Source organism: Eucalyptus grandis, chromosome 3 (assembly GCF_016545825.1).
Source record: "Eucalyptus grandis isolate ANBG69807.140 chromosome 3, ASM1654582v1, whole genome shotgun sequence".
Taxonomy (NCBI): Eukaryota; Viridiplantae; Streptophyta; class Magnoliopsida; order Myrtales; family Myrtaceae; genus Eucalyptus; species Eucalyptus grandis.
The window spans coordinates 8,681,695-8,702,237 of NC_052614.1; the positions used below are offsets into that span (position 1 = coordinate 8,681,695).

General features: G+C 38.7%; 1 protein-coding gene across 1 annotated transcript; it reads left to right on the forward strand.

Moving 5' to 3' along the window:
* The first annotated feature begins 18,050 nt into the window (after positions 1 to 18,050).
* LOC104436393 (FCS-Like Zinc finger 14) lies at positions 18,051 to 20,002 on the forward strand. The gene is made up of 2 exons (XM_010049153.3): positions 18,051 to 18,752; positions 19,300 to 20,002. Exons 1-2 carry the CDS (start codon positions 18,190 to 18,192, stop codon positions 19,448 to 19,450), a joined length of 714 nt encoding a protein of 237 aa, XP_010047455.2. The 5' UTR covers positions 18,051 to 18,189; the 3' UTR covers positions 19,451 to 20,002.
* Positions 20,003 to 20,543: the final 541 nt, after the last annotated feature.

Consider the following 20,543-nt stretch of genomic DNA (forward strand, 5'->3'; position numbering starts at 1 on the left):
AAAAAAAAAATCCAAATCATTCATCTTCAAATAAACCAACAGAATCTTATTTAAATTGCTTATATCGGCTAATATATCTGAAATCTAACATATATGAATGTCAACAAGAGCTAACGGAAATATTGCTAACTTTTCTTGAAGAATTTCTCTTTGCATTATTTGATTTAGGAGCTTTAGGTGTAGCCATAAAAACTGGGAAAGTTTGGCAGCTAATTAAAGGTCCTCATTTGCTCTAAACTATATCGACATTCAACACCGGTGTGCTACCCATAAAAGAGAGAAAAATAGTCTGGTGAGAAATCTCTCAATCTGTACGCATGAATAGAAATAAGATATTTTTATTAGAATTTGGAAATTATTATTTAGTAGATGTGGTTTAACAGCAATAAGAAAATAATTGTTGAGGTAATAAAACTTACACGAGTTTTGTTTATCTCAAAAACTTAGATGTTGGTTAGAACATGCGAATTAAAAAAACTATGAAGATGCGAGGGAATTAAGATCATGAGTTCAATTCAACAAATTCTGTGAATTGTGAGAAGGTCAAGAGGTTATTGTCACGGAAATCGCCTTTCAATAAATACATAGAGCAATAACAAAAAAATAAAGAAAGAGGAAACTCCTAATATTACGATAATTATTGCCTCATTGCCCATTTTACGAAAATAATTTGGATTCTAATGATAGCCTAGTCTATATTTGGCCGTCCGGATTTCTATCCAGGCTATGACTGGATAGGATAGGATATGAAATCCTAAGATTTTTCTATATCCTATTCATTGTTTGGTAAATCACAGTATTAAAACGATGGTAGAACCTTCGCTTGTTCTTTTGGGCCAATGATGATGGGCCAAGAGTACCATTCCAGTAAAGAAAAATGAAAGGTCATGATCTTCATACATTAGGTTAAAATCTATACGTACACTTGTACGCCAAGCAAGGTCGCTTCTGAAAAAAATTATGCCATAAATATGTGTGTATGTTTGGACTTGTGGAAATCAATTTATATATGATGCCATTTATCCATAATTTCGTTCTACACAAACAAATGTTTAAATATGCTGAAAAACGTAATCGGAGGATATCTTTATACATGATAATATGCAATCATAGTGGATTCTGGTTATTTCCATCTATGTTATGCTGCTTTCTTTTATCGTTTTCTTTGGGCAAATTATAATTGAGTTATCATCTATATAACATGTTCATAATTGATTGGACAACTTTTACCCTAAAATCAAGTTTAGTAGTAATAAAACTTATAGTTTAAGTGATTTAGTAATATTTTCTTTTTTTTTTTTTAACTTTAAAAAAAAATCTTAAATTACAAAAAGAAGTTTTTTATTTTTTATTTTATTTTTTATAATCAATTAATAAAACTCGTGCAACCGGATGGTCAAAAAACAAGCATTACTTCGGCCATCAATTGTGGGTAGTGGATCGAGTCGGATAGCAAAACTTTTGCCAATGTGAATTGAGGAGAAGAAAGATCGTCTTGTGCAACTCTATTCGCGTGTTCAATCTTTAAAGAAAAAAGCATGGCTTTATTGAGAAATTCGTGCTTATATACTAATTTTAGTTTCTCATTATCGAAGAGCTTATCTAGTAAATTAAATAAAGATATCATGGATATACATTAAACGTTGAAAATCTTATATGTCTCTTCCTAGATAGATAAATATTTGATTTTATCCTTAGTCCCACTGAGATTTTGATTGGATTAAAGTATCTGATTTCAATCTTTTGTTGTAGATTTTGATTGGATTTTCCAAAATTATAATCAAGCAGTTAAATGGATAGAGATATTGGGGTTTAATTATTACTAAGAAGTGAATATAATTAGGCTTCATTTGTTTCGAGAAAAAATGAATGATTTGAAATATATTTTCCTAAAAATGGTGGAAATAATTAATTAATGAAAATATTTTTTTCATTATCAATGATAAATTATGTCTCATTTCCGTGGATGATCGAAAAAATGTTGTTCATTCATTTTTGCAACTGATAAAAGCAATTATCTTTTGGTAAATATTTTTAAAATTATTTGTCTTCCCAAAAAAAAAAAAAATTGAGTCTTATTTAAATTGTTTATATCAACTAATATATCTAAAAAAATTAACATATATGCGAGGCTCGACGATGCCACCGGGCACTGGAGGGTCGTGTGATCCCCAAAGGGTGATCTCCGACGGTTCTTCGTTTAACAAAAAAAAAAAAAAAAATTAACATATACGAATGTCGATAAGAGCTAATGAAATGTTAAGGAAACTTGCACATTATGACGTAAATATCCCAAACTTTTGCCAATGTGATAATATGCTATGAATAGAACTAAAATAGAGGCTATATAGGTATCACACTCGTATAAGTTTGGGATTTTCACACAAACAAAATTGAAATATCTGGGTCATAGTGGACATAATTTGGGATTTTCTTGTGATATTTGCCAAAATATCAATAACTTTTCTAGAAGAAGTTCTCTTTTCACTATTTTATTTAGCGGCTTTAGGTGTAGCCATAAACTGGGAAATCTCTCAATCTGTAAGCATGAAGTAGAAATTATAGCAAGATATTTTATTAGATTATGGAAATTATTATTTAGTAGAAGTGGTTTTGCAACAATAAAAACATAATAATTCTCAAGGTAATAAAACTTACACAAGTTTTTGTTTGGCTAAAAAACTTAGACGATGATTCGCACATGCGTTTCTCAAAAACCTTGCAACACGAAGATGTGACGAAATTAAGATTTAAAAAGAAAATCCTGTGAATGGCGAGAAGGTCAAGAGGTAGAAATCTCCTTAAATAAATGCAGAGAGCAACGAAAAAAGGAAACTCTATTATCACGCTAATTTAAATTACTGCCTCATTGCCCATTTTACAGAAATAATTGAATTTCAATGATTGGATTAGGGTATAAAATGATGATTAACCTTACTTGTTCTTTGCGCCGATGATGATGGGCCAAGAGTACGATCCAGCAAAGCAAAATGCAAGGTCTTAATTTCGACCCAAAATAAAAATAAAAATGCAAGGTCTTAGTTTAAAATCTATACACACACTTGTACGCAAAAAAAGGCCGCTTCTAAAAAAATTATGCTATGAATATGTGTGTATGCACTTCTGAAAATTAATTTATTCATGATACCATTTACCCATAATTTCATTATGCACAAACGAATGATGCAATAGAAAAAAATGCATCAAGACCGCATCTTAAATTTACTTTCAAGCTTCCTAGTGGAAAGCATACAATCTCCATCAAACTTTATAATTTATAAACATGAATAAACATTTACTAAAAAAATCACGAATAAATAATGGTTGAGTAGAGAAGAAGAAAATCTTTCAAATAATTAATCAACAAAACTAGCGCGGACGAATGGTCGGAAAACAAGCATTAATTCAGTCATCCACCATGGGCGGTGGATCGAGCCAGACAAGAAAATCCTCTTTTTGCCGATGATGGCTCTACCGCCATGGGAGACCAAGAAAGAGAAATGAAGAAAGAGCATGATCTTCAAAATGCCATTTTTGAACGAAAAAAGCATGAGTTGTTGAGAAATTTGTACTTATATACTAATAACAGTTTCTCATTTTTCGAAAAATTTATTTGATAAATTGAATGAAAATATCACAGATATAAATTAGTTGATAACCTTATGAGGATGACTGATTCCAGAAATCGTCTCATAGATTTCCATAATTTATTCATTTTCCAAACTTAAATTTGCAGTGCGTCTATTTTCAAAATAAGGAAAAAAAGGAAAGAAAATATCCAACCCTTGCAATGACTTGTTTGTGTCAATGGGTACACAAATTAAGTTTAAGAGACTTTTATGTATTTTTATTTAAAATTATTGCTCAATTAGTATGAAATGAAACAAATTAACTAAGATAACCTGCCCTAAATGGGGTAAAGATAACTGTTTTTTGAAATTTAACGTGGAGGCTAACCGGTGCTGATGTAAATTCACCTTTAAACCAAAAAAAAGAAGCCAAGAAAACTAAAGTGTACAAAATAAAATATTGTACTGAAACAACATTTAGAATAATCGAACTAATTTTTGGAATTCAAAAGTGTGCATATCGTGTTGTTGAAAAAGGCGATCCGCTTGCTTTTGTTAAAACTTAAGGGAGATTAATTATATGATTCACAATTTGAACTCAATCTTCTAATATGAAAATATCTCATTTTAGGTAGTGTTAATTTGGATCGATGATCTTTTTGTTAGATTGGTTAGGAGGATAATCTTCAATTTCATTTAATAACTTGAAATAAATGAACACGAAAAACAAAAGCTGAATCGATTTTTGCTTTCTAGTTTTGACCTCAAATTTCAATGCATTAGTCCTAGCAAAATAATCTCTCTTAAAATAATTGCAAAATGAAGGCCTTCTTAGTATTAAAAAAAAGATTTAGTTCTCTGAACAAATTTCTCCACTCATATAACCAAATAGATAGATGGATAGATATTTGAGTTTATCCTTAGCCCACCGAGATATGCGGTTAGAGTATCCGATTTCAATCCCTTTTTTTGCAGATTTTGATTGGATATTCCAAAATTGTAATCAAGCAGTTAAATGGACAGAGATTTTGGGGTTTCATTATTACTAACATGTAGACTTAAGCTTCATTTATTTTGCGAAAAATGAATGATTTGACAAATATTTTTTAAGATGATGCAAATAATTAGTTAATGACAATATTTTTCATTATCAATGACAAATTATGCCACACATTTTCGTGGATGTTGAAAATATTTTTTATTTATTCACTTTTGTAAGTGACAGAAACAATCTTTTAAAAAAATATTTATTTATTGTTCAAATCATTCATTGAGAAAACAAATGGAACTTTTTAATTTGCTTATATCAACTAATATATCTGAAAATTTAACATATATGAATGTCAATAAGAGCTGACGGAAATATTACTAACTTTTCTAGAAGAATTTCTCTTTGCATTATTTTATTTAGAAGCTTTAGGTGTAGCCATAAAAACTGGGGAAATTTTTTTTGCTGATTGAAGCTTCCTCATTTGCTTCAAACTATACCAACATCGGCGCTGACATCATCCGCTACCGGGAAAAAAAGAGAAAAATAGTCTGGCGAGAAAACTTTCAATCTGTACGCATGAAACGGAAATTACAGCGAGATGGTTTATTAGATTATGGGAATTATTATTTAGTAGAGGTGGTTTTGCAGCAATAAAAAAATAATTCTTGAGGTGATAAAACTAACGCAGGTTTTTCTTTGGCACAAAATCTTAGACGTCCATTAGAACATGCGGATTAAAAAATTATGATGATGTGAAGAAATCAAGAACATGAGTTTGATTTAAAAAATCATGTGAATTGTGAGAAGGTCAAGAGGTTATTGTTACAGAGAGATCTACTTTCAATAAATGCAAAGGGCAATAAAAGAAAAAGGAAACTCTAACATCGCCTTAATTTAAAGTATTGCCTCGTTGCCCATTTTACAGAAATAATTGAATTTTAATGATTGGATTACGGTATAAAATGATGATAAATTCTTGCCTGTTCTTTGGGCCGATGATGATGGGCCGAAAGTACGATTCCAGTAGAGCAAAATGGAAGGTCTTAATCACCGTACATTAGGTTAAAATCTACACACACAATTGTACGCAAAGGAAGGCCTCTTCCAAAAAAAAAAAAAAAATTATGCTATAAATATGGGTGAATGTTTGGACCTTTGGAAATTAATTTATCTATTTAGGATGATACCGTTTACACGTAATTTCATTCTGCATGAACAAACCATCTAATATTCATAAAAACATAAAAATTCACGTCTTAAATTTACTTTCAAACTTACTGGTGGAAAGCATACAATCTTCATCAAATTTTATAATTTACAAACATCGATAAAATTATTTAAAAATTAATAAAAGTACTCGTTTACACGTATAAAATAAATTCCAAGAAAGGAGGCCATCAAAAGTATTTGCAATATAACAAAATGTGACATATACTAAACCAAGACAAATTAATCATAGCGGCAAATTGATAAACCCAAAAAAGGACTTATGTGAAACTTCATTTAAATAAACGTGATCAATCATAATCTCCCGGGAAAATTAGAAAAATAGCATGACTTCTTGGTGGGCAACTTATACCAACTGTAAGAAAGTAAAAGAGAAGAAAGAAGAATAGGTTGAAGCGGAAGGAGCCGAAGGAGTGAAGAATTTTCTATATTCACTTGTATTGAGAATGTACAGACTCCTAAGATATAAGACTAGGATTGTACAATTATTGGAAATAAAAAATTCTATGTATCAATCTATATCAATCTAGATCTAAATCTAATCCTTAATTGATATACACATAATCATAATCAAATCAGATCATAAACTACCAGAACCAAAAGCTGCATATCTTCTAACACTCCCCCTCAAGTTGGTGGCTTGTAGATGTCCAAGACGCCCAACTTGCTTAATAGATATGCATGTTGTTGATGACACAAAGGCTTGGTGAAGTTATTTGCTGGCTACTCCGTTGTCCTAATTCCTTATGTTTCGATCACCCCCTTTTGGATCATTTCTCGTGTAAAGTGACAGTCTACTTGTATATGCTTAGTCATCTCATGAACTATAGGATTTGCTGCCAGTTTGAGAACCGCATCGCAATATAACTCTGTTGGTCCATGCACTTGTACTCTGAGATCCTTAAGCAATCCCTGTATCCACACTATCTGACAAGTGGCCTTAGCCATAGCTTGATACTCTGCTTCGGCTGAAGATAGCGATACAGTAGGCTGCTTCTTAGTCTTCCATGAGAGGAGAGATTCTCCCAATTTGATGCAATATCCGGTGATCGATCTTCTACTTATGGGACATGTAGCATAATCAGCATCACAATATGCCGTCATTTTCATGTCACATTGTTTATAAAGAAGTATTCCCAGTCCTGGACACCCTTTTAAATACTTCAAAACTTTTAAGGCAGCATCCATATGAGACCGCTTCGGATTGTGCATAAACTAGCTAAGTGTCTGTACTACATATGAAATTATCGGGTCTAGTCATAGTCAGATATATGAGCTTTCCGACAAGTCTTTGATATCCTAATGGATCTCTAAGTATGGGATCATCGTTTTGAGATATGTCCTTATCATATTCTGCAGTAGTTAACTTAGGGGGTGCATGACAACCATTATGTTCCAGAAATAGTTTCTGGAACATAAATAGATTTTTCTATTTCTATTTCTAGAAGAGTTTCTAAGCAAAAATAACCGCTTGATAACGAGACAAAATTTTTACTCTAAAAATATAAATTCGTTTGATAACGATACAAAATTTCTTCCTTTTCGGGTTGTCGGCTGGCGGCGGCGACGGCGACGGCGGCAACGGCGACCGGCGGCAGCGACGGCGGCGACGGCGACCGGCGGCAGCGACGACGGCGACCGGTGGCTGGTGGCGACGGCGATCGGCGGCGGCTAGCGGCGGTGGGCAATGCATTGGGCGGTGACAACCGGTGACCTGCGACGATCGTCGGCGGCAGGGGCCGGCGGCCGATGGCAGGTGGTAGCTGGCGGCAACCAGCGGAGGAGGAGGAGGAGGCAAGACGTCGTAGAAGAGATGAGAGTTACCGAAATTAGAGTTTGTGAGAGAAATTATTTCTGATTTCTGTTTCAGAAATAGAGAAGTAGATTTTTTATATTTCTAATTTCTCTTCCAAATCTATTTCTGGAATAGAAATCTATTCCAAAAATAGAAAAACGGAATAGGTTTATCAAATGGATTTCTCTTCCAGAAATAGGTCTGGAACATAAAAACTATTTCTAGAACAGAAATTTTGGTTATCATGCGCCCCCTTAGTGTTCTATTCAATAGGAATAACGGCTGGCCTGCATCCCGATAAACCTGCTTCTGATATGATGTCCAACACAAACTTTCGCTGACTAAGGGAAATTCCTTGATCAGATCGAGCAATTTCAATTACAAGGAAATATTTAGGTGCCCCTAAGTCTTTAATGTGGAAGGTGGCATGTAAATATTCCTTGAAATTATCTATAGTAGATTTATCATTTCCTATAACAAGAATGTCATCGACATATACCACCAAATAAATAGATGACATACCTTCAGTCCGTGTGAATAAAGCATAGTCATATTTAGATTGTTGGAAACCTGCTTTTGCAAGAGCATTTGCAAAATTTGGCATAACATTGTCTGGATGCTTGCTTTAATCCATAAAGGGATTTACGGAGACGACATACTCTATTCTCCCCCTGTCTCCGTAAGCCTTAAGGAATATCCATATATATTTCCCCGTCTAGGTCACCATGTAAGAAGGCATTGTGCACGTCCATTTGACGTAGAGTCCAATAATTAATGGCGGCAACAGTAAAAAAAGAACGAACTGTGACATATGTGGCAACTGGGGAGAATGTCTCGTGATAATCAAAACCTTCTCTTTATGTGAATCCCTTAGCTACCAAGCGTGCCTTATATTGTTCAATGGAGCCATCAACACGATATTTTGTTTTGTAGACCCATTTGCAGCCAATCGGTTTACGATCAGATGGAAGTGGGACAAGATCCCATGTGTTATTATTAATTAGTGCTTGAAGTTCTGCCTTCATAGCTTGCTGCCACTTTGGATCAATGGATGCCTCAAGATAACTGGACGGTTCCCTCTCTTCTGATAATCGATTAACACAACATCTATGTTCATGTGATAATCTATGGAAAGAAACATAGGAAGAGATTGGATATTGAGTACTTGGAGAATTGTGAGTAGCACAGATATAATCCTTACTCCAGGTTGGAGGTCATGTTGCGCGACCGGAACGTCGTGGATAATGAATTTCCACAGAAGGAGATGCCTCACTGGGTGTTGGCAAAAGAATATCCGGATCTTCCTCAATAGTAGAGAGTTGTCGAGTCTTGTTTCCAAAACATCTTCGGAGCAAGTAGGATTCTCAGCTGAAGTTGATGTTGTTGCTAGAATAAATGGAGGAATAGGATGAACAATCCTCGACTCTGCTAGCGGTATGTAAGTGGGACCTTGAGGTAATGCTTCATCGAATAAGAGGCCATGCGATGTTGTTCTTGTGGTTTCATCTAAAGACACCTTCTTAGAGAAAGGAAAAATGTCTTCATGAAAGATGACGTCACGACTTACAAGGAATTCCTTTGTGGAAATGTCAAGAACACGATACCCCTTTTGTAAGTTGTGATATCCCATGAAAATGCATCTCTGTGCACGTGGACTTAGCTTGTCTCGAGGTCCTACTGTTGCGACATAGCATAGTCAACCGAAGACTTTGAGATGCTGTAGCTCCGGCTTCTTCTTAAATAGCAATTCAAAAGGAGTTTTCCCTTTAAGTAGCCGAGTGGGCATGCGGTTGATTAAATAAGCCGCAGTAACTACACAATCACCCCAATAATCATCTGGGACTGATGCTTGAAACTTCAGGGCTCGTGCAACTTCCAATAGGTGACGGTGCTTTCTTTCAACCATTCCATTTTGTTGTGGAGTATAAACACATGAGCTTTCATGTTGTATGCCATGTGTGTTAAATAGTAAGGAGCAGTCATGGTTGAAGAACTCTCTTCCATTATCGGTACGTATCCGCTTAATGGACTTTCCAAACTGATTTTTGGATAATGCTAGAAAACCCTTTAAATGAAAATAAGCCTGATTTTTAGACTGTATCAAGAAATTCCATGTTGCACAAGAATAATAATCTACTATGGTGAGAAAATAACGAGACCCATCATGATTCATCGTATGATAAGGTCCCCAAATATCCACATGAATCAAGGAAAAAATCTCACTAGTTCAGGAGCTACCGGATGGAAAAGGCGTACGAGATTGTTTGGCAAGGGGACATATGGGACATTGTGGACAAGGAAAAGAGGCACTATGACCTAATCGCAAATGCATAATGAGATTTTTATTATTGCTAATCAAGTTACACAATGATGATTTATTCAGGGAATTGTAGGAAGAATTGAAATTACTTGTCCAGAAAAAAAGTCCTTTAGAGAGACTACCCAAGTCCATCGATTTCCCAGTCGAAAGGTCCTGAAATAAACAGGCGTCAGCATTGAAAACTACCCGGCATGAATTTTCTTGGCAGGCTTTTGACACAGAGAACATTCTCAAGTAATTGCAAATCGCAAATCAGATTAAATTGGAATTCTAGGACATAGAGAACATTCCAAAGAATAATCTGGGAACTGAGATTCATTGTTCCTGTCATATTGACATGAGTAACATTCTCATTGGGTAATTGCACGGAAATAGGATAATTCAATCTGCCATTTATATTTGAAAAAAATCACTTATTACATATAATGTGATCACTTGCCCCTGAATCAATTATCCATGCCTTTATGGAGATAGAATTAATCAAGCAATATGTAATACCTGAGAAACTCCCTCCTTTGTTGGAAGTATCCATTTTCTGCAGTGCCTGCATCAGCTGATGATACTGACCATATGAAATGGGCTCTTCAGTATTTTTACCAGTCGGTCCACTAAGTGCGAGCTCCTGTCCATCGTTCGATCCGATCGCAAGATTAAGTCTCCTCGCATCTTGTCTCGACCGTCCATCCGAGCCGATTTAAAGACCCTGGATTCCTCTTCTGCAAACCCTAATTTCGCTCGCCCCTTTTTCTCTTGATTTAGGGCTAGGGTTTTGGTGGCCATGTCTCGCCGCTCAACGCGAGCATCGAGTGCGACGCTCTCGCCGCTCCTGGTGTGGTCTGGTGTGGTTTGGTGTCGCAAGCCGCTAACTCTCCTCCTGTACAGCTAGTTGGAAGATCCGTCCGATCGATGGCATCGGATCCATTGCGAGGATCTGTGAACGAAAGCCGATGTATGTTTCATTCAAAATAAGGAGAAAGCGTGTAGCTTTCTCCCTGTCCTTGATGGATCTATACTGCTTGATTGTGGATTTTGGGCCCTCGAGCTTCTACTCGGCCGCTTCGAGGTTGTTCCATAGAGACGAGAGCCTGTTAAAGTAGGCTGTGACCATCATGTTCCCCTGCTTCAATTCGCTGAGTTCCTGCATTAGATTAAAAAAATTAGCCTGATCTAACTTCCCGTACATCTGTTTGATGTTATCCCATATGTTTTTTGCGTCTTCTGTTGGTGGGAGTCTAGCTGCGACCTCTGAGGAGATGCAATTGCCGATCCAGGTTCAGATCCAGCGGTTGCTCTTCCTCCAGAGTCGGGCTAATCGTTCTTCGGTAGGCATTGGAATGGTTCCGTTGAGGAAACCTTTCTTGTCTTTTGTTGCCAGAGCACGTCGAAATTCCTGTGACCACTTCGTGTAATTCTCTGGCCCGGTTAGTTGCTGGCTGATTAGCCGCAGTTCTGGTCCGTCGGCGCTGGAAACGAACAGTGGGTCGCCCGATTCCAATCGTTCGGTGAAGGCCGCCGCTGGAAACGGTAGAAAACCGGGTGCGAAGTTCGGGTAGGTATTCGCTCCTAGACCCGATTCGCTTGACCCGATCAAATAATCTGCATTGTAAAAATCCGGGTAGGGATTTGTTCCCATACCCGACTCGCCTGACCCGTCTGTCCGCTCCAATCCTTCGGTTGGGCTTGCCCCACTTGTGGTTGGCGGGCCCCCATTGGTTTGGACGTGGCTCTGGTGGCCCACATATCCAGGCGATGAAGAATTTGAGCTTGGCCCAAGGTAAAGTGAATAAGGAATCCACTGGTAAGGTTGGCCCATCATGGGTTGCCCCATACTGAACTGAACCTACGTGGGCCGCCACTGAATGAGTTAGGCCTGGAACGGAAGTTGTCCCATCGCTGAAGATTGTTTGATTGAAGGAAGAACTGCAGGTGAATTATGAGCCCGCGAGATCTGAGGGACCACTCCTTCAGTGGGTTGGTTACGAATGGCAGAGGCTTCTTCTTGTGGATTAGCCATGGTAAGTAAAAAAAAATCTTCCTTGAGAGTAACACTAACGCCTGAAACTATTCTGTTTTGTAGGTCAGAATTTTTGGGCAGAAGGTCAATATGTAAGATTGAAGCGGAAGCTGAGAACAGAAGCCTGTCGGCTCTAATACCATGTAAGAAAGTAAAAGAGAAGAAAGAAGAATAGGTTGAAGTGAAAGGAGCTGAAGGAGTGAAGAATTTTCTATATTCACTTATATTGAGAATGTACAGACTCCTAAGATATAAGACTACGATTGTACAATTATCGGAAATAAAAATTTTTATGTAGCAATCTATATCAATCTAGATCTAATTCTAATCCTTAATTGATATACACATAATCATAATCAAATCAGATCATAAACTACCAGAACCAAAAGCTGCATATCTTCTAACACCAACTCAGTCATATGTGTGTCGTGTTGTATCCTTAGCCAACATCCAATCTTTGTGAAATTTATGAAAGCAATCCATGAAGATGCCAATGGTGATCTGATTTGCCATAATCCTGCTCGCGTCATTCGATAAAGCAGAAATTGACACTCTGGTGTGGGCAACAACAACCCTCTCTCCTCCTTTCCAAGCATCCATGAATGCAAGGTTCGCAAACAAATATCAGTCATTCGTGCTTTGAAATGGTGACCCTCTGGTGTGGGCAACAACAACCCTCTCTCCTCCTTTCCAAGCATCCATGAATGCAAGGTTCGCAAACAAATATCAGTCATTCGTGCTTTGAAATGGCGACCCTCTGGTGTGGGCAACAACAACCCTCTCTCCTCCTTTCCAAGCATCCATGAATGCAAGGTTCGCAAACAAATATCAGTCATTCGTGCTTTGAAATGGTGACCCTGTGTACCATGATATCCACTGATCCTGTTCCTTATGAAGATCATTCACTAGGTGGGACTTCAAAATCTTGGACACTGGCTCGTCTCGGGTCAAGCACGTCTCTATCATGCTCTCCTCCCATTTCATGCACCGATTTCTTTACAAAATGAGTTTAAGGAAAGTACTAAAAATGAGAGAGAAAGAGAGAACACCTAAAATGTAGTGTATGTATCTATCAATAAACAATATTTATTTCTATTTATTTCTAATACTGTATTTTTCTAAAGACGTTTCGGGGCACCAAAAGTTTGTCATTGCATGAATCATGCCATTGTAGATATGCACACATAGAAGAGAATCGAGTCAGCCCATCTTTGGTGCCTCATAATTCTTACCATCTTTTGATTCAATTCGTTCCGCCACTCTGAGAGCACGCTTTTGGGAGAGGAAATAAGCTGAATATCGATCCTCCCCATTGTTCCTAGACCAAGAGCGACGACTAACCTATTTGCCATGGACCAACACAAGATTAAAAACACGACAAAGTAAATAAATTGCATGGTAAAGAGGGTAGGAAACTCGCTTGACCAATGAAGGACAACAAACACAGAGATATGCGCAGGTAGATGTGAGGCTCAATGGTTAGTTGAGGCAAGAGGGTAGGCCATGTCTCACAGTTTCGCAATTGGGTTGGATTTGATCACCCCATGGTTTCCCAAAGTCACGGACAAGGACGAACAGTCTCCACACCCAGAAAGAGAGTTTGTGGTCGAAAAGGGCAGCCCATAACTCCTTGATCATTTATATAGACATCTTTAATCGCGACTCTAATCAGGAGCAACAAACATTTGAGAGTTGTAAGTTTTTTATGAGACAAAAAAAAATGGATAAAATTAATATTGGACTTATATATAGCAAATAAGATGAGTTCCTCAAGTGGGTTAGACCAAAAACACACCAAATAATCATCGACTTGCGACTTGGAGTCTTGCGCAACTTGTCAAATCACCCACAAGTTCGGCAATAAAGCAAATCTCCTTTTCACCACAATATAGTACCATTTAGTTCCCAGGAGAAAGAAAAAATATCAGTACGCATCAACATCGCGACACCTCTGCTTCTTGGAATTTTTCCTTCGGAAACTGAACTCGTTTTTTGTTTTATTATTACTTTTCTTAGAAGGCAAAAATAAAATATAATAAAAAGAAGAAGAAGAAGAAGAAAATAAAAATGTCGCCATCTCTTGGGGGGACTCGCTCAACCGGTTCACTTAAGGTTGGCTTACCCAATAAATAAAAGAACGACAACGCAATTGGATTATTTTAATTGTTTGGTGGGCCTGGTTTTGTGCCTTGTTGAGATCACCCACCACAGCTCCCAATTTTGGAGGCCATTTGCAAAATCCTTTTCTTATAAAAGAAAATTATAAATCTTCTGGCCACCTTTTTTTTAAAAATGTATTACATAGATTAGCTGGGAATTATTATTTTTCAATTTTTATGATTATTATTGTATAGACTGGTAGTGTCATCAAAATGGTCCTCACGCCTCAGTTGATGGATTACCACATATATTGCTCAATTGCACCCATTTGGGGACCAATTTTAGTGGTTATTTATTTCATAGAGCTTTTATATATCTAGTGTGAAAAAAAGAAAAATCTTCGGAAAATACTCTGCTGATTATTCAAAAATAGGGAAGTTGGTGTTTTTGATCTGTAGCCGAAAAAAAGAAGAGATCATTTTCTATTTCTCGCCGGATTTTTTTTTTTTTTTTTTTTTGGTGACCATGCCTCATCTTGCATGTATAAAAAAGGAGGAGATGAGTTATTTTATATATTCAATGGCTAAAATGTTAGACGCAAATTGCGTAACCCAAGATCTCCATAACTAGAACAAGAATATGCATGATTGAGTAGAAAGATTAATGCACTTATTTTAGGATCCATTGTTCTTGAAGCAGAAGTGGAAATATAATATTCCACACGTAAGTCATTCTCCTATATTGCCCTCCGTATCACTGGCTCAATGAGGCGGCCCCATCACATATAGCGTTAGGCAAACGCCTTTAGGTGAGTATACATGTGAGAATTAGGATTAAAGGAGAGACTTGAACACTATTTATAGAGTTTCCAGCCAGTCCCCCTCATTACGAGCCAGGCTTAACTTGGCCTACACTAGCCAGCCCATATTAGACTAATTAAGAAACTTCTATCTCACCTTAGACCAAATCCCGTAAAACGATAAACGTTAAACGGTAAATTATAATATCAATTAATGTAGTCCGCAATTAGAAAAACTCTTACATAAAAATACACATGTCAAAATTTTTTGGACATTTCGGAACGGAAGCGTTTCTACTACTAGTCATTTTAAAGCAAAAGATGATGCAGCAAGTAGGAGAACTAGAAATATACATATACCTGCAAAAGAAACCCACTCGAATTAAAGAAAATTATACTTATCCCACTTTAAATCCACTAATACTTTGCTTTTACCACAAAAGCAGATTTTCCTTAGTCTCATACCGGGTAAAGCACCTTACACGATTGTTCATATAGAATTCTGCATAACATTGTATAATTATGTCAGAACATTATTATGTTTTCTCAATCGATCAAATCGTCAATCGTATCTGTCATAATTCCTTTACAAAATATCATAATACGTTAAGTATCGATATCTGATATAATTCAATAACTAGCAACCCATCAAGAAACGGTTGCTCGGGGATTGCAAAAGCAATATGAAGAAATACCTAAAAAGATTATGGTTGTGACGTCGGTGGAGCATCAAACCCTAGCTACGTAAATGGAAATGAGTTCAGAGTTTTTCAACTTTCGAATTCACGCGTTCCCTCATCACCAAAAGCAAAAAACAAGACAATTGCCAAGAACAGATTTATTTTCCCTTTCTAGCAAAAGCATGTAGAGATATTCCTTTGTCCTCTCAAAACCCCCATCAAGAAGGAAGAGAGAGAGGAAATTACAAAGGCAGGCATTGCTTTCAATTGACAATTTGGGAGGGGCCAAAAATTGGAGGACTTTGCCTTCCTTGCTTTCCAAGCAAAAAGGGAAAAAAGAAGACATCGCTACAATTTGGGAGGGGCAAAAAATTGGAGGACTTTGCCTTCCTTCCTTCCCAAGCATAAAGGGAAAAAGAAGATATCACTGAGGGAAATGGGCACAAAATCTAACCCCCCCAAAAGCGGCAGAAAGATGATGGCACCCGGCGAGTGCAAATTTGCTCTTCTTGCCCTCAAATCACTTTCTCTTTAGCCAATTAGTGCACATCCACTCCTATCCCGGTTTTTGGCTAATACCATGGGCTTTATCGGTAGCACTTACTATAAAAATCGCGACGTTTCGAAATGTGACTTTTGTGTTTCGATTCTCACTCAACGCATTTCCAGGAAATCGACAAGGGAGAAAGTGGCTCTCCCCCTCCTTGTCCTTCTAGGCAATTTCATCATCAGTTTCCTTGGCACCTATAAATTGTTTAGCCACGCGTTTTTGGCTAAAAAGGAAAAAAAGAAGAAGAAGAAAACACGCATTATCCAATGCCCTTTTTGTTCGCACGCGCTGAAAGTTACTTGTAATCTTATCGAAGAATTATGCAAAATGTTATGGCAAAGGAAATTTCCGTTACTCAAATTTGTTCATTTATTTATTTTGAAATGCTCGAAAAATCGATCAAAAGAAAAAGGTGTTCGAATAAAATGATTTTGCTAGGATAACAATTTTTGGATTATAATAAGAATAACAGCTTATCATAAAGCATAAATTTTTAAAAGAATAAATTTCATAATAATTTATAATTATTTCTTACTTTTTCTGAAGTCAAATTTTCACAGTATATTTAACACTATTACTCAATTATTTCTCCGAATAAAAAATGGGGTTGAAATTTGCCAAAAAGTTAAAACCCATCATCAAGGGGAGGTAAAAAAAAAGGCCCCTCCATCAGCATAGCCAATGAGAGGGAAACGGCTTTTGGGGTGGGGCCCACGATGATCCCACGCTTCGGGTCGAAAACGACACCGTCGCTTTCGCCCCCCCCCACGTCCAAAAGTACCCCCCGCTATATGTTAGTGGCAGGATCAATCATTCCGGTCCTCGACTGGGCTCCGATCGCCGACACGTGTCCCCCGGCGCCAACGGTCCGCGATGAGCCCGGAATCTTTTCCCGCGTGGGCCCCCACCCCCCACGGACAGCCAGCGGACGTGGCAGCGGGGGAGCCCCGGGGCCCCACCCACTGATGTGATGGGACGTCTTGAAAAAGGAGGAAAGAAGAAGAAATTGAATTATTATTATTATCATCATTTAATTATTATTTTTTTGGGGGGAGGGGTGGGGTCCACTGACAAAGCGACCTTTTTCCCGGTATTAAAAAGTAAATAATTGGGTGGAGGGGAATCTGAATTATGGAATAGAGAAAAAGAAAATGGAGGGGGGCAGATTTGATTTCAGATTTCAGATACCAAATGGGTTGGGAGGGGGAGCTTTTGGTCCAACCGCTCCATTATTAATAATGCCAAAAATTCCCTTTTATTTATTATTGTTGTTGTTATTATTATTATTTCTTTTTCAGCTAAACCACCATTGAATTATGAAGGTGAGCACACTATCATGGAACCCCTCCAATATCTTTTTTTTTCAAATTTTTTATTAGTGAATAATAAATAAGGGAAATTCCGAAAGCAATTGCGCAAAATCATTAACGAGGGGTCTCCGGTCTTTAGTACAGTCAATAAGCATACTTAATTTGGAGCAGTCCTATTCCTAGAGCATTGATTATTGAAGAGAGAGGGTGAGGGAGAGATGACCAGTGTATTGAAAACTGTAAAGTTTTCCTCCATTGATTATTTGATAAATGCCCCTCAAGACGTATTTATTGGGAGACAAGCATGACCCATATTAGAAATCTACCCGAATTTGATTCATTGTATCTGCGCATTCTCTTTGATTACTTGCACGGGGCTAAAATTTAAATACTTTAATGATCGTCACTGCATGTACCTAACAACAATCCTGGTGATATTAGTCGAACGATTGAGGGGTTCCGACGACTCCATAATAAATGAAAAAAAAATGTGAAAAAATAAAAATCAGGGCACAAGAATATTTTGCTGTTCAATAAAAGAAGAACGAAAAGATTGCTGGTCAGTCTCGACAAATCCCGATGCCAATTATTTTTCACTGACTTTTTTGCAAATTGGTACTTTCGAAAAAAAGAAAAGAGGAAAAGAAAAGGAAAAGACGAGAGAGAGATTTAGGATTATTATAAGATGACTCGCCCGTCGTAAATTGCAGAGGGAGCTGTCAGCTCGCGAGTCACGACTCAGTGGACGAATTCAGGAGCGACTCGCGTCCCAACTCACTCCTTTTCTCTCTTTCCATTTCCGACCTCTCGCAAGACCTTGCAATCGGAACCACCATGCTGGGCAAGCGGCCACGGTCGGTGATCGGGAAGCTGTCGGAGCTCCTCGTCTCCGGCAGCGCCGGGCTCCTGGAGTCCGCCGCCGCCGCCGCCGCCGCCGCCGCGGCGTCCAGCCCGAGGAGCCCGCTGGACTTCAAGATTCAGTCGCCGCGGGGACCCAGGAGCTACGATCTCGGCGGGGTCGGGCTGGGGATCGTGGCGGCCCTCGAGAAGTCCGCGGACGCCAAGATCCTGCTGCTCCCCAGGAGCTGCGCCTGCGCCCCGGGCTCGGCCCGACAAGCCGGGCCCGACCCGCCGGGGGCCGGTGGGGACCCGGACGACGACGACGACGACTGCGACATGGAGGACTACACGTACGTGACGTTTCACGGGCCGGACCAGTCGTTCACGATGGTGTACTACGGGGAGGGCGAGTGCAGGAAGAGCGGCGGGGAGTCGATGAGGCGAGCGGGGAGCGTCGGAGGAGAAGGAGATGGTCCAGTTTTTCCGGCTCTGGACTTCCTCAATTCTTGTCAGCTGTGCGGGAAGAAGCTCGTCGGCCAGGACGTATACATGTACAGGTATCAGCAAAATTCTTTCCATTCTTCTTCGATCGGCAATCTTGAATTGGAGGGTCTCCTCTTCCTTCTTCCTTTTTCCCCTGGTCATAGATTTTCATCATTACAGAGGTCAGCCATGGTCAATCTTGGCTTAGAAAGAGTCCCTCTGGGTTTGAAACTTTGATCCGTTCTCTGACTCATGAAAAAAAATTTAAAAGAAACGATCGGAGATTGGATCTTCAAGACAGATCCAATGCTACCCTTTTTGTCCTGCTGTTTGAAACAGTGCGGCATCTGTCGATCCGCGATTGACCTGTCTTGACATTTAGTCTTAGGCACCCCTGGAATTTGCACGAACCGACAACATTGGAGCCCCCCCGTCCTTCTTTCTCCTACTTTTTGACTTCTTTTCCGACAAAAAATCCGGCTTTGAGAAACACGTTTCCGAGAAAGAAAGATCGTCCACTCGAGTTTCAGCGAATACCCTTTTCTTTTTTTGACTTTTTAAAGGCGAAATCATTCCGGCTGCTCACTAAAATCATCTCATGTGTGGATGCATCGTGTGCAGAGGCGAGAAAGCATTTTGCAGCGCCGAGTGCCGGTCGATGCAGATCAGGGTGGACGACTGCAAAGAGCAGTGCAGATCGGAAGCTCCGAGAGTTGCCGTCCGGTCGGGGTCGCCGGAACAGATCTTCTCGACCAGCATTCTCGCGATATAGCCTACACATATATGAGACTATAATCTAGCTTACTCATGTTAAAGAAACAAAAGAAGGAAAAAAAAAAAAAAAAAGGAAGATCACCAAACAAATTTTGCTCGGATGAGAATTTTTAGAGGCCTATCTACGATGAGCCATGAGGGCAGGGCGTGTTATGCAGAGGAGATGAATCGGATGAAGCTGTATAACTTCTTACGATCATAATAACCAAAATGGCGGTCTCTTCGTAATGTTTCCGCTGCATATCATATCTGTCGAACGATCCGACGATGGTATCGGTTGTGGCGAAAGCCGACGCTCGGGAAATAGGCCGTTGGTGCCTCGCCTCGCCTCGGCTCCATGAGAGATCACTGTGCAGAGATGCTCTGAATGGCTATCGTCTGTGATCATGTCGACGATATAGAACCCTCAGAAGCAAGTACGACAGTCCTTACCTCCCTCCGATCCCTCACTCCTCTTCATGTAGATCCTCTGCTTCTCAACTTTGATTATCTCTACGAAATATCTTATCTTGATGAAGATGAGGAATAGTTCATATATATTTCTCTTTCACTTGTACATCCATAAACCAACTCATCCTCGATATAACGCCGAAAAAGTTCAGTAACATGCCCAATCGACTGGATCTGATCAACGTGCAATTCCTGCTACTCAAACTAAATAATTCGTCAGGCTCCGAATCACTCGTGAATTTCCTCGTCATGGATACGACAGTGATATGCCCGTCTTCATTTTGGAGCAATTTGCCTTGCTTTCAGTTTCCATGGCGGTAGAGGATAGCCTGTTGTGGCAAGAATGGCACTACTCAATACTCATTTTCTTGATTACCAATACGATATATACATACAATCGAGATGACCTTGAATGCCAGAACTGTACTCTCATATTTTAACAAGGCTCTTTCGGACTCCAAACTCTTATCAGCGTTAAGAGGTTTACCTGCAGATTACGTTGCTCCTCAATCTCTAGATACTATAGCAGCAACTCTTAATTAAAGGATGACATACAGATTAAAAATGCCATTCTTTGCCTGGAGCTCAAGACGTTCTTCTGGAAATTGTCAAAAACAATCAAACGCTGCCATGTGTTCAAT